The sequence below is a fragment of the Vigna angularis genome, chromosome 1 (assembly GCF_016808095.1).
Source record: "Vigna angularis cultivar LongXiaoDou No.4 chromosome 1, ASM1680809v1, whole genome shotgun sequence".
In the NCBI taxonomy this organism is placed as follows: Eukaryota; Viridiplantae; Streptophyta; class Magnoliopsida; order Fabales; family Fabaceae; genus Vigna; species Vigna angularis.
Genome location: NC_068970.1, coordinates 27,778,031 through 27,792,809, shown reverse-complemented (window position 1 = coordinate 27,792,809; position 14,779 = coordinate 27,778,031). Strand labels below are relative to the sequence as shown.

The 14,779-nt window shown below is 34.9% G+C and overlaps 2 protein-coding genes and 1 long non-coding RNA gene across 4 annotated transcripts; 1 reads left to right on the top strand and 2 right to left on the bottom strand.

Annotated features, from left to right (window-relative positions):
- The first annotated feature begins 746 nt into the window (after positions 1-746).
- LOC108341385 (probable receptor-like protein kinase At1g49730) lies at positions 747-6,773 on the top strand. Of its 2 annotated transcripts, XM_017579072.2 has the most exons (9): positions 748-1,097; positions 3,257-3,805; positions 4,282-4,572; positions 4,670-4,931; positions 5,007-5,059; positions 5,408-5,475; positions 5,596-5,685; positions 5,857-5,941; positions 6,088-6,773. In XM_017579072.2, the coding sequence occupies exons 1-9, from the start codon at positions 1,025-1,027 to the stop codon at positions 6,630-6,632; spliced, it is 2,016 nt and encodes a 671-aa protein (XP_017434561.2). In that variant the 5' UTR covers positions 748-1,024; the 3' UTR covers positions 6,633-6,773. The 2 variants fall into 2 exon arrangements, with proteins under 2 accessions (XP_052731568.1, XP_017434561.2); XM_052875608.1 differs by having other exon boundaries at positions 747-1,097; positions 4,670-5,059.
- A 504-nt stretch (positions 6,774-7,277) lies between these two features.
- On the bottom strand, positions 7,278-10,561 carry LOC108342916 (uncharacterized). The gene is made up of 3 exons (XM_017580820.2): positions 10,286-10,561; positions 9,962-10,019; positions 7,278-9,222 (listed from the first exon to the last, which is right to left on the bottom strand). The coding sequence occupies exon 3, from the start codon at positions 9,196-9,198 to the stop codon at positions 7,603-7,605; it is 1,596 nt and encodes a 531-aa protein (XP_017436309.2). The 5' UTR covers positions 9,199-9,222; positions 9,962-10,019; positions 10,286-10,561; the 3' UTR covers positions 7,278-7,602.
- Positions 10,562-11,596: 1,035 nt separating this feature from the next.
- On the bottom strand, positions 11,597-14,502 carry LOC128194921 (uncharacterized). Its single transcript, XR_008246383.1, has 2 exons — positions 14,293-14,502; positions 11,597-11,764 (listed from the first exon to the last, which is right to left on the bottom strand). It is a non-coding gene; the product is annotated as an uncharacterized LOC128194921 (long non-coding RNA).
- Positions 14,503-14,779: the final 277 nt, after the last annotated feature.

Below are 14,779 nucleotides of genomic sequence, written 5' to 3'. Positions count from 1 at the left end.
ATTCATATGCTGATGGAGACTTATGAGACAAAACCAAATATCAATAACAAACACTCAACATTTTTTATACTTTTACCTTCCATAAGAAAAGAATCTCACTGCCGACGCTCCCAACATTTTTTTATAAACAAAATTATTTACAAAAACCTTATAAATCTTTTAAACTAATTTGGTTCTTGTAACAAATGCTTTGTTCATGTGAAATTTTCAGATTTTCTTCTGTGGTATCAAACTAAAATCATAAACTACTCAAATGGTAAACTTAATCTAATTAACATTATAAAATCAAATAGTAATCAAATTTAGCCTCATAAATGCAACACCACCATCATATAATTCTTTCTCCTTTGTGTTGATTTCAACTCTTTCTCACTTATCAAATCAACCGTTTGTAAAGGAAGATTTTTCACCTCTCCTGTATATTATAATTTGATCTTATTTTCAATCGATACGAGACTTCTAACAATAAAATAATGTTTTCATTCATGTATCAAGTTTGCACAGCACTTTCCTACAAAAATAATTGTTTTAATTATTTTATTATTATGTGCTCCATTAAACACCGTAAAGATTTAAAATTTAATTTAAAAAACTGATATTTATTAAGAATGAATTTCTTTTTGGTGTGTGCAGTGTCTTTGAGAAGTTTGATGAAGAATGAGAAAAATGAAAGGGGAGCCTCTGGTGTACTGTGGAATATGAAACAAATAAAGGTATACCCCACGAAAGCATCAATTAAAATTGTTGTTCTTCCTCATCAGTGCGCATTTATTCAGAGCCAAACAAACAAAAGTACAAAACCCTCTCTCTCTCTCTCCATCTCTCTCTCTCTCTCTCCATCTCTCTCTCTCACGCACACATTCACACGCCCACACACCCACCGGTCTTTCTGAAAAGTCTAATAAAACCTATTGTAGCAGCCAGAACGGTGAATGGTGTTCCCAAAATGGGTGGTTAAGACACACAATACACATAAACACACTCTTTCAAGTCCTCATCTTTCTTCTCTACCAACTACTCCACCATGCTCTACGGGCTTCTCCCTTTGTTGGGAATGTTGGCTTTTCTTGGAATGCAGCTTCCTGTCATAATGGCTGGTTAGTTCCTTCAAAAGTTCTTTCCTTTTTTAGCTTTGCTTCAATATCTTCCACCCTTTTGCCTTATTACGATACTGGGTACACAAACTGCTGCATTCATTTCTGGAATATGTCTTTTACCCATCACGGGTAAGGAATGGTGTCGAGGTATGAATTAATGATAACGGCTATTTAATAATGCTAACACTTGGAACTTGTGGGTGATGTTCTTGGCGCATTTATACGGTGGTCTTAGTTATGATTGTTTTTCCCGTTATTGGGAAACTTGAATGTGATGAGAAAGGATTGACAGGTGTTAATGAATCTGGACAGTTATGCACATTGTCAATTTGTTACTAACATTTCTCTCACCTTGTTTCTCTTCCCTTTTTCTACACCAAAGTCACATTTAGGACCAAATATCTTGATGGAATTGTGGTACAGCAAAAGCTTTTACCACCTGAATGGTTGCAGAAATTAATATGCAAAAGCTTTTATCACAAATTCACATCTGCTCTAGGTTTGCCCATAGAGAAACCTGAGTTTTTACCTTCTAAAAGAGCAGAAAGCAGAAGCATTTGGCCACATTTAACCTATATTAGAAATAGATAAGGCTATCCTGCAAATCCGATATTGTGTTGTACTTTTTACTGGTATATAAACTCTAGAAAATGGAACTGTTTTGAACTCTGATGAAATTGAAAACATGTTATCGGTGACATAGAATAGTTACAAGGCCTTTCCCAATTGTCAAGAATTTCATCATTGCTGTCCCTATTATTTTACTTCAATTAATGTAAAATACACCCTTATCCCGCAACTTCTCAGTTAAAAAGTTACACTCATCTCTATTCAGAGATCAATAAGTGTTTCACTTTACCCCGTTTTAGTATAATTAGTGTGTGTGAGGATGATTAACTGTGAATTGGCCTCCTAAGTTTGTTTTTCTTTTTATTCCAATTTTTACAATCACTGATAACTAATTTTGTGATTATTATGAATTTTTGGACTTCAGTAAATGAAACGATGGTTTGTGAATTCATATTATTAACTTGAAACTTCCTTAAAAGTGTTCATTTAATCTTCTATACTCTCAATGTTCACGGTAAAAGATTCAAAATCAGTTTCAAACAATGTTGACAGTCAGTAAAAGAGAAACATTTGACCTTAAGAGGTTTCTTTAAGTAAAGATGGACTGAATTGTAGCACATATTAATCTGAGGGGAGGAAAGTGTAATTTTAAAATATGAATAGAGGATGGTATAATTTTAGCGTCTCTCTAGGAAGGGGCTTTAATCTGTTCATTTAAATTATAATTTCAGATCAGTATTTATTTGGCTTGTGCTTTGAGTCCAAAAGTCATTTGCTTGCATTTTAGGGATATAAATCACGTACAATCTTATTGTTTTCCACAGCAAAAGGAAAATAAGTGAATTGAAGAACTCGCCGTAACCATACTATAAGAATGCTCACGAGTAAAAAAAAATCCATAAAATTGTAATAAGTTCATTTTCATTCCATTATATGTCAAAGTATATCTTTACTCCAATATAATATATACCTATTGCCTATTGAACATCAGGCCCAGAGCTTGCACTGCAAACCTAAGCAGTAAAATCATTTTATTGAGATAGACGCTCTTCCACAATATTTTGACATGTTCAAGATTTATTCTAGGGGAATCATGACATGGTCAAGGTGCCAAAAACTTTCATGGTGCACATATTGTGACTGTAAAGACTAAACAGTAATAATCATAGAACTATGTATTCAAAACTAATACTGCAAGAATGTCATGAAATGAACTAAGATTGGACCTGTTTTGTGGTGTAGTTTTTATCTCATGCATTCTGAAAACTTCCACAGAAACTGAATATGTTTTTACAGTTTCTCTAACCGTTGCCTTGAGGGAAATGATTAACAAATAGAAAGATTTTATTGGAAATCATGGTAGAGATGCAATGGTAATATTTGGAAGTAATATTTTATAGTAAATTTTTCCCTTTTGATTCTTGAACCATCCATTTCCTTTAGCGTAATGGTTAGCAAAACTGCCATCCTTATATTAATAATCTCAGCTTGACTAGTCTATCTTTTAATTGTACTATAGTAAATTGTTGGCAATTCAGGTGAAGGATTAAATGTGGTTTAATGGTCTAATATTGCTCCTCCTTTTGCAGATTGCCCTTTGAATTTTACTGGTTCAAACTTCACACTTGCATCCTCTCTATGCTCTAACCATGGTGACAGAGGAAAATGCTGCCGATACATCAATACTAATGTTGCAATTGCTGTTTCTCGTTTTGCTAATGCAACAGGCAACCTAGGGGTCTCTCAAAATGCGACTGACATCTGCCTCCAAACTATATTTCAAACCTTGCAACTTAATGGAGTTGCACAAAATGCAACAGCTTTCTGTGGTTTCGGAACAAAAATTCCTGTTAATTATGTATGTAAGGGGAGAACTAGTGTTGTCCAAATGCTGCAATCCCCCAGATTTACGGAGGTCACAAAAAATTGCAAAGCGCCACTTGGAGAGGAAAGTAAATGTAAGAAGTGTTTAAATGCTGGCATTGGTTATCTGCATCATATCGGAATTGAAGATAATATAACACTTAGTACATGTCGTGATGCCACTTTTGCTGCATTAGCAAGCCAAGTTGATGAGATATCTACCATTGACATTGCAATTTGTTTCTTTGGGGTTCAAGGACTTCTCAAGCTTCCTGGTAAGAATTTTATAAAGTAAAAAAGCTAATGATAATCAGTTTGATCTGCTCCCTCTTCAGGTCACTGTGTGAATGAGTTCCTTCACGTGTTAATTCTACTGCATAGATTAAATGATTATGGCCTTGAGATTTATTATGATGTAAAGCCAATAAAATGGATGAGATCTTTACTTCAGAATGTTGTAGTTCCTCTTTGTAATTGCTTCTAAATAAACAAGCAATTGTTGCACATATACTTTCCATTGGTATGAATGACAAGGATAGAAAACAGTATAACTAAACTACGCATTGAAAAAACTGTGTACAGGGTACTAGTTAGTAGTTATAACAATTAATGCGTGCCAAATGAAGCATGTGTATTATTTTCTTTTTACACCAATAAATATTCATTCCAGGAATGCAATGAAGTCTGTGTATAGTTACCAATAAACTAAAATTTTATAGCTGATCATGCTTTTTTGCAACTGTGATGCCAGTTTTAGAGTCAACCCCATCCTTGCCTGCTCCTAAGGCTTCTCCAAGCCCACCTGTTTCTGATGGCCCAAGTCAACCATTGTTAAGTGCACCTTTAAAGGGAAAGCATCATTCATATCGTTTGACGTTAGTTCCAGGTATTGCTATTGCAGTTACAGCTGTTGCTGTTATCACACTCATAGTCTTGATAGTTCTAATTCGCCAGAAAAGCAGAGAGCTAGACAAGCCTGATAATTTTGGTAAACCCTGTTCGAAAACCTTACCTCCTTGTACAACATGGAAATTTCAGGAAGGTAAGGTTTTGGTTGATCATTCTTGTTAGTGATATATTATTGAAACTAGCACACCATTTTTTCTTATTTTGCTTCCTGGTTGGGGTGTGTTGAGCAGGTTCTTCATCTATGTTCCGAAAATTCAGCTACAAGGAGATAAAAAGGGCTACAGAGGATTTTAGTACTATCATTGGTCAAGGGGGATTTGGAACTGTGTATAAAGCTGATTTTTCTGATGGCCTGGTCGCAGCAGTAAAACGGATGAACAGAATATCTGAGCAGGGAGAGGATGAGTTCTGCAGAGAAATTGAGCTTCTTGCCCGGCTGCACCATCGGCATCTTGTTTCCTTGAGAGGCTTTTGCATTCAAAAACGTGAGAGGTATCTGTTTCTGTGTTTTTTATATTCTTCGACATATATACCAATGAATCAAACTCTTCTGAATGTCTATGGCAGGTTTCTATTGTATGAGTACATGGGAAATGGAAGCTTGAAAGATCATCTTCATTGTATGCCTCTCGATTTCCATAGATTGTTGTTCCTTAAAAAAAAAAAACAAATAAATACATTCACGCTCACTGTTATGAATAATATTCTACTTTCGATAATATTTGGTCAAATTACAAATGGCACTTCTATCTTCATCCCTTGTGCTTGTATCTATTATGTGGATCTTATGTGCTTTCTTTCCTGCATCTTTTTTCTAACTCAGTACCTTCAGCCATATTAAACATGACAATTCAACATGTGCAACAAAACTATAGCATTTGAATAGCGAGGAAACAGATAATTATCATTGCTTCTTTTCCCTGTTAACCCCTTAATCTCACGTAAGATACTTTTGTTCATTTGTACAGCCCCTGGTAAAACACCTTTAAGTTGGCGAACAAGAATCCAAATTGCCATTGATGTGGCCAATGCCCTGGTAATAACTGCCATTGGTTTAATTTCAAGCTTATCAAAATCGAGTGGCTGAATGTTTTTCATCCTTTATTCTCTTTATGCATGGATTTTACTTTTTAACCTCACATTCTTTCACGTGCAGGAGTACCTCCATTTCTATTGCGATCCTCCTCTGTGTCACAGAGATATTAAATCTAGCAACACTTTACTGGATGAGAACTTTGTTGCCAAGGTTGGATGATTTTCGCACTGTATGCCAGCATTTCACCTGTTAATATTCACTGTCTTTTTTACAGCCCGAGTTTGAAACATTGCAAAGAATTTTTGATATATGTATGGATAGGGTAAGATGCTGTCAATTGTTAACTAATTCCTTTATACCTGTATTACATCATTTTCACAGATAGCTGATTTTGGTCTTGCACAAGCTTCAAAAGATGGATCGGTATGCTTTGAACCTGTAAACACTGAAATTCGGGGAACTCCGGGTAACAAATTCTTTTCTTCACTATATTTCACTTAGCTGATTTTAGATTTTTACGTGATTTAAAGGAGGGTTCTATATCCAGGGAACTACAGCTATAAACCTTCATCATTGACAATACTTAATTTTGGATGTTATATTCAATTCCAGGTTATATGGATCCTGAGTATGTTGTTACTCAAGAGCTCACCGAGAAAAGTGACATATACAGTTTTGGGGTATTACTACTTGAAATTGTAACAGGAAGACGAGCCATTCAAGATAATAAGAATCTAGTAGAATGGGCCCAACCATACATGGAATCAGATACGAGATTATTGGAGCTAGTAGATCCCAATGTGAGGGAGTCTTTTGACTTGGATCAGCTCCAAACAGTAATCTCTATAGTAGCATGGTGCACCCATAGAGAAGGAAGGGCAAGGCCTTCAATAAAACAGGTACTTAGGCTTCTGTATGAGACATCAGAACCAATGCACAGTGAGTTTCTACAAACTGTTGAAGATGAAGAATGTCAGGGAAGTCAGCACAGAGGCAGAAGAAGCAAGGGGAAAATGCTCAGAAATGAAGCATTGTTTCACAGCGGAGAGGGAAGATATCTTGCTTCATCTTCGAGTACATCCCGGTCATATTGCAGTAGAAGTTTTTTACTTGAGACTGGCTCTCCACAGTCTCCGCCAAATATGTTCTCTGTGTGAAACATCGATAGATTCTTCAAGTTGACTTGAGTTTTAAATTTCTCATTTACTCTGACTTCAAATTTGTGGATTTTTGGGAAGTAGGAGAAAGTCTATATGAAAATCATGGGAGAAATGAGAAATATAGTACTTCATTTTCTTTTTATAAGAGAACCCTTCAAACCTAAGTGCCTTTTAGAGTAACAGATTTCGATTTCATCATGGTCATCCATGCAAATTTCCTCTTTGCAAGGGATATATTGATTGAGAAGCTGTGAACTTAGCATACATGAGTGTTTGGAAACAATGAGAACGTAATTTTTGACGTCCAAAATTAAACAAATGTAGAAACAAGAACTAGCTGCGATGTCTATAACGGAACTCTTTTCGTCAAATGGGCCTCTCAAAGCAGTTCCAAATACGCTGAAAGTAAATAAATCCATGTATCTTTCTTGACTACGATTCTCCCTATGCTGCCAGTCAGGTCACCCATGCCACAATTTTTGTAATGCCTTCTGACATTAGTAGAAGCATATCCGTAAACATTGATATTAAAAGAACGAGTACACAAGTTTTATTACGATATTCAGTAATGATTCCCACTGAAACTTCAAGGTACAGGAAGCATAAAAAGGTATGATGTTCAACCAGCAATCAGTATCAAAATAAATCAACATGGAAGAATTGTATATTGAAATACGATACAAGATACAAGTACAAAAGCTATTACTTGTACACGTCTCCCGATTCCTACAAGTAGCTAATCGGTTTCAGAGACTGAAAATAAACACAAATTCGAGGGGAAAGTTTCAGATACATGCAGGACAGTGACTATAAAAAAAACACATATGTCCAGCATATCATTTTTACAAGTCTTCTAAGGAATAAATAACCTGAAAAGGCTGAGGTTGCTAAAGAGAAAACTAATTTCTCAGCATAAGATTAAAACATCAGAACGGTTAATGCGAATAGCAATTCGTTGCCAAGTTTTCTAACCACCCACAGCAGCCAGGAACTTCTTCCTGCTTACTGGTTCCTCATGCAATACCACCACATCACTCACTTTCTCAAACAAATCCTCCAACTTGTCCACACCAAATCTCTGATATTCCAGCTGTTTCTTGTATCGCTGCTGGTATATAGCCTCAAAACAACCAAGGAATATTCGACAAGAATAGCTTACTAGAATCTCTTGCAGCTCATACTTGAAGTGCTCAATAACACAGTCATCGACTTCACATTTTGCTGCACTCTCCTGATTGCCCTTGCCTGTGCAACTTCTTTCGTCATGTTCTTCTATGACTACTCTTTCTTCATCTGAAAACTCATCTGAAGAGCACCCACCAGTGACAACATTCACATTCTCTTCCTGGGTTCCCTTTCCCTTCTTGTCTTTCTTTGCCAGAGAGAGAGGGGGAGCACTTGGGCCTGCCTTCCAGTTTCTGAGATACACAAATTTCCGATGCCCCTTCCCTTCCACAGCCAAGGCATCGCCCATCTTCTTGAAAAGATTGACCAACTTTATTGCCCCATATTCAGCAACATAAAGAGGTCTCCCATAAATTTTCTGGTACTCTGCCGGAACTCGGGCGAGAGGCAGGCATCCTCCAAAATGTTCAATCAATCTTACCAGCTGCCCCTTGAGGCCATTTAAATCCCCAGGTTGTACCCATAACTGGCATTCATTTTGATCACCAGAAGGCATCATAGACCCTCCTTGAACATCATTGAATACAGATGGAAGGCTGTGTGATCTCATAGTTGTCGGCAAGCATGTCATGTTCGATGTGCCACAGTTGTATTCAGACAGTGATTGTGACACTAATGAAAATTCCCTTGAGTTGTAATAGTTCTGTGACATACCTCTATAAACTATTGCTTCTTCTTCATTTAATACTTCAGAATTGTCATTGATTTGGCACCCCATCAGATATCCAGCAAGCTCAATTGGACCTCCACGGGGTGGCACTAAAGCCTTTGAGGGAGGCACAAAGCCTTCCCCGCGTGCCACACTAGGCCAGTCCCAGACAAATTTACCAGCATTGCATAGGGCAGACGAAACACCCACCCCAGCAGGGATGACAAGAATAACAGTATATCCTCGCTGACCAAGGATGTGAAGTGCTGGTGCAAAATCAACATCTCCAGATATAAGCATAATAGAGGATGGTGGAGGGTTGTCAAGAGCAAATAAGAACATATCGACCAAGATAGCTTTATCAGCAGCATCTTTTCTCCCATTTGGAACATCAATAAGTTTAACACCAGTTCTCTGACAGCCCTCTCTAAGTCGCCTAGGGAAAGAATTGAAATCCCCATAAGCAGAAAACAGCATAACAGCTCCTTTAATTACTGGGTGCACCCGTAAAGCCATTCTTATATTACCTGCTACATCTTCAGGCCGTACATCACTTGGAACAGGACAATTCTCAATATCCCAAAGGATTGCTACTGGGCCATCTAAGGAGCTATGGAGTTGCTGGTTTAAAGGACATTGAATGGCTGCATTTGACTCACTCATAGTCTTACCCTTCTGTTCAGAAGTGTCAGAAGATGTTATTTGTGTTGATTTACTAGGGGTAGCCATCAATGACTAGGAATTCAGATGTTCCTGCACGCATAATGGAGTGAAGAGATCATTCAGCAAAAAAAAAAAATCCCTGAAACATCTTGATGCAACACATTGATAAGGTAATGCTATATAGGCTTGAATGATCTAGCCATATGACCCAAAAATAGGGGCACTGAACGCAACCGCGGTTATGAGAACAAGACCCACAGGACTAGGATAAAAACAGATTATTTCCCTTCAACCAGAAACAGGATAGGACTTAAGAGAATCAATTCTAGGAACTATTAAGTATCAACGATGGTTTCTAAACAATGATTAAACTGCTAGAGCAAGAAGCATAACTGCCTGGTTGTCAAAGAGAGTCCAATGCAAGGTATCCCTATTCAGAGATTGCACAGTGCAAAACATGGGTGAAGGATATCCAACTAAGAACTAACATGATTCTTGAAATAAAAATCCCTACCAAATTAAAGGTTCTGAAACATTTTCGAAAATAAAAAATACAATATACACAATGATTTCAATTCATCGCCCCATTTTATACGCATCCAGGAATCACAATTACAAAACAAAGCCTAGTTCACCATCACAGTATCATAAAAGTGTATCCCCACTGAACGATTGAAAATGAAATCAACAAAACCCCACAATCAATAATCATAAACTCAACTATTACTACAGCATGTATTGAACCAAGACTCCCTTCCAATTCCATTGACATTTTAACACCAACAGTCAAATGAGAATAAACAAACTTTATGCAATTTCTAACACTTACCCCTATAAAAGGAAAGTCCTCAACCGCCCAAAGAGAAATTTGATTCCTGAACCTAGGTCTGCAAAAACAAAATTCAAAGCACAGAAATCTATTAGAGAAAAACACATACTGGAACGGGTAGCATGAATACCCTTCCAAATTGTTTATTACAGAGGGAAATTTCTTCTAATAAAAAAAATATTCGGAACAGAATTTGAGCTCTGGTAAGATAAAAACCGGAACCCAAACACAAAATCCCACAACGGTGCTGTCTATGGTACACATATTTTTATTTCATTGAAAAAAGAATGAAGGGTGACAAAAATATGCAAATAAGAAAGATACCAATAATTATTGACAGTAATTGCAGAATAATTAAAACGTTGTTGATGGGAAATCAAATCGGATGCCAAACGAACAAGAATCCGGAGTCCCAATCCTGATTAGGTAGCAAATAAAGGATGAATCCCGAAGATGATTAGCGCGTGATTATTGAAGAATGAGATAGAGTAGTAGAGGGTTTTGGTTTGGGTGGGTGAGTGGGTTTTTTTATTCTTGGATATTTACTTCAGTGGCAGCAGAAAGAGTGAAAGTGAAGATGAATATTTTTGCTTTCTTAGGGCATTAGAAACCACTAAACATGTTTTTCTTTAATTATAAATAGGTTTATACATATGTTTCTATTAAAATCTAATTCCATTTTTTCATGTAAATAATAAATTATATTTTAAAATTATAAGATTGCATTTAGAGGATTAAAACATTGAAGAATTTGAAATATTAAAAAATTAAATTGATTAGAATTTGATTTTCCTAGTTCATTAATATTTATTATAAACAAAGTTGAAGCTAACGTCCAATTCAGTTGCGGAGGAAAACAGAAACAAGGGAACAACGTGGAAGAGAATGGATCTCGGAATTGGCGAGCCATTTTGTAGTAGTGGCTAGTCAATGAGAAGCGAAAGGAGATACCAACGAACGCAGAATATTATTTTTTTCAAAACTAATTTTAAATCTGTGTTTACTTTGATGTTTCTTGTGTATTTTTTTGTTTTTTTTTTATGTTAGTAAATATATATTATATTAAAAGATATTTAGACATTTATAAAATAATAATAATATTTTCAGTTTATAATTAAATTTTGAACAAAATTAATATAAAAAATTATTTATAAGTTTAGAAAGTTGATATATGTATAAAAATATAAAAATTAAATTATATAAAAATACAAAAGAATATAATATGTGAAAAATTGTAGAGTAAATTCTCTAAAATATAAAGAGTAAACTATACAAAAATATGCTGAGTATATTCTTTATAAATATAAATCAGTGTATGGATATATTGACTTAATGTGTATTGTCTTGGGAATCCAAGTATCACTTTAAGTTTCACATTGGATAGAAATGAGAAAGTAGAGCAGTATATAAAGATGAAAGACTTATTAACACATTGCCTTAAGGTTTTGGGTAAAGAGTGGTGTCGATCCCTTATATAATTGGCTCAGATGTTATTGGTGTTTGTGTAACCCATAGGGAACAAGGAATCCAAGTGTGAGTCCAAGTCCCACATATTACAGTAATTTTTTTTTTTTTTTTAAAACAAAGCATTGATTCGCATTTGAAATCACAACACTTAATATTATTACACAATAATATCGTCAAAGTTTCAAGAGTATTTATTGAAGTACAAACTAAATATTAAAACTCTTGAAAATTACAAACCACACATTTCACAATTTAAAATACATGTTCTAAAATCCCATAGAGGTTTTCCCATCGCATCCTCGCACTAAACTTCTTCAACTTTACCTGAAACATCATCTACTCTCGTATAACGTTACGAGTTATACGATCATCGTAGACACATAAATATGGTGAGCTAACCAATTACAAATAGATATACATTATAAATAAACTTATTTTCATAGCTTAAATATCAATAGTAACATTAAATGTTAACTCCTGATATTATATCGTATACAAATAAATGTACACAAGTCTCACTTCTTTTTCCATTCCTTACACATGAATAATAGACTTATTATCCTTCACACAAAGTTAATGGACACTGACCCTTCACACGCAGCTATTGGACCTATCTCGGCTCTATCCTTCATATATCAACACCGGTTCCTCATATGAACCGCGGATAAGAGTTGTCCTTCATCCGCAACTTCGGACATATTTTCCTTGTTCTTCAAGGTCTTACGAATAAAAACTTTGGTGATTAACATCTATTCACCAAGCACAATACTCAGCACGAGAGAGAAACTTAAGGTAAGACATCCATATTCCCTCGTAAGAGGAAAATAACAGGACTCGAATCCTCCTATTGCCTTACTCAGGCAAAAAGGAAATTTCCTTTCTTTTAATTACCGAGAATAAGCATAAATCTTCCCCATATGAAACTAAATAATCATCCAAGACTATTTTAAATACCTTAAGAAACTATCCAAAATGACAATTCAAAATAAATCCCAAAAATCTTGTTCAAGACGGTTTACTGTAAATTCTGACCTTTGCTCAGTGTTTTACTCATAACTCTTTCTACAGAACTCTAAATGAGTTGATTCTTGTTTTGTTGGATTCTATATTCAAATATCTTTCATAGGACACAAAAATCGAAATTTTTGGATTTTAAGGTTAGCTGCAGTAAAATATTTAACATCAACATTTTAATTACGTTTTTCTGTAATTTCAGCAATGACCTTGGCTGACTATTTTGGTAATAACTCTATTTACATAACTCCAAATGAGATGATTCTTTTCAGTTTGGAATCTAGATTGAAAGAACTTTCATTGGACACCAAATTCATAATTTTTGGACCATTGTACTAACTGCAGTGAAATTTTCGAAATTGATGTTTCTCTAATCTTCTCAGGTGAGTTTACTTTCAATCTCTCTTTAGTTCAAGTTTCTAATTAAGATTGAACATATGGTTTACGTTACAGAATGAGTTAGCAACTCAATTCTATTTTTTACTAATTGAATGAGTATTATACTCTACACTTAAGGACCCACATCTTTTGATAACTTACAAAATTTTCTACATTGAGAGATAAGGTTGGACATGTTTGATTAAAAAAAGGAATTAAAAATTTATTCCCATGCCTATCTTCTTCTGAACATTTACGTAATGTTTGGTCATCCAAAGTTAGAAAGGTCAAATTTTAAAGAAAAACACAATCAAGTTTTATAAGGAAATAATTTAAAATTAAGATATGACTCATTGAAAAGGAGAGGATCAATAATTCAAAGGAAAACAATTTCCTTCACTTATTTTTTTTTTTTAAGCTTGCCGTGAGTATCCAACAACACCTCAATTACAGAGAGAAAAAGGAATTTGCAGCATACAACATATTGAGAATCAAGATCTCTTTCTTCTTTCACATTTTGAAGTCAACAACACTTCTATCAAGCTATATCATTCATTCAATATAATCTAGTTCACACTTTCAAAGTCAAGATGTGTATTTCAACCAAGTTCATGAGGTAAACTATAATTACATGTGAAGAAATTACACTATCATGCATGTTGAAGTAAAGAAAATGGTTTAGCTTCCCTACCTGTACATGTCTAAAACCTATAGTAAAAATTTCAAATCAATCTCACGGTTGATGGGATGAAACTCTTAATTTCTCCTTAGTTGGTCCAGGCATAAAACCATGCTGGAAAATTGGCTACTTCAAAATGCGAAATCTATATCTCTTATTTTATAACTTTAATTGATAATCTAAACGGTCAAATTCAAAATCTATGTCTTAGGAACCTCATATCAAAATTTCAGATCCATCCGACGGTTAAATTGACAAGAATTTATGTTTTCCTGAGGGAACTTAGTAACAGAAAATAAGGTGATTATTAACTTATTCCATCATGCGAGACTTATTCCTTTAAATACAGGCCTCAAAATAACAATCCGAACGGTCAAGGCAAAATAATATATCTTATGGTCCATATATCAAAATTTAAGGTCGATCTAACGGTTCACTAGGTGGGAATGTATGTTTTACCGTGGAGACTTAGTAGCAGAAATAAAGCAGTCATCAAATTGATCCAACATGCGGAAATTTAATTCTCTAACTACAGATGATAAAATAATAATCCGAACGGTCAAAGAAATTTAATATGTCTTATGTCCCATATATCAAATATTTAGCTACATCTAACGGTAAATGAAGTAGAATTGGACAGTTTACTGAGGTAACTCGAAAAATAGAAAACAATAGGAAATTAAGATTCACAAAAGTAGACAGCTAGCTATTGTTAATAAATTCCAATATACTTAGATTCATGATCATGAAATATGAAATTGTAATATCTAAGAGATGGTTTAGCTGCCCCTACCTCTTTTCCAGCAAAGATCTTGAAATTTCAGAGTGTTCTAAGTCCCCAACTATTCTCCTTTCTTCTTCAACCAAGAAACCCTACTCACCCTCACGATTCTCTCTGATTTACTTAGTACTTTTGTTATGATTTCAGTGAAGAGGAGGATAGGTTTTTATGCTTGTCCTCAGCAGCCTACGATGTCGGATGGTTTCAAAAGAGGGAACCTATTGAAGTAGCTTTTTTTATAGCCTCGAAGAAAATTTGATAATGAAGCCAAAAGACATTTCAATTCCTACGATGGAAAGTAGACTACCTACTGTGTGTGGGGAAAGGAGAAATTGTTTTGCATCAATAATGAAAGTTTATAAGTTTGGATGTCTCTGTGTTATGTCTTATTTGACTATTCAATAAAAAAAATCAAATTTTTAGATATACAATCAAGTGGTATAAATTATTCGGATGTCATTGTGAACTTTGAACATTACTATGTAATATAGCCGAATAA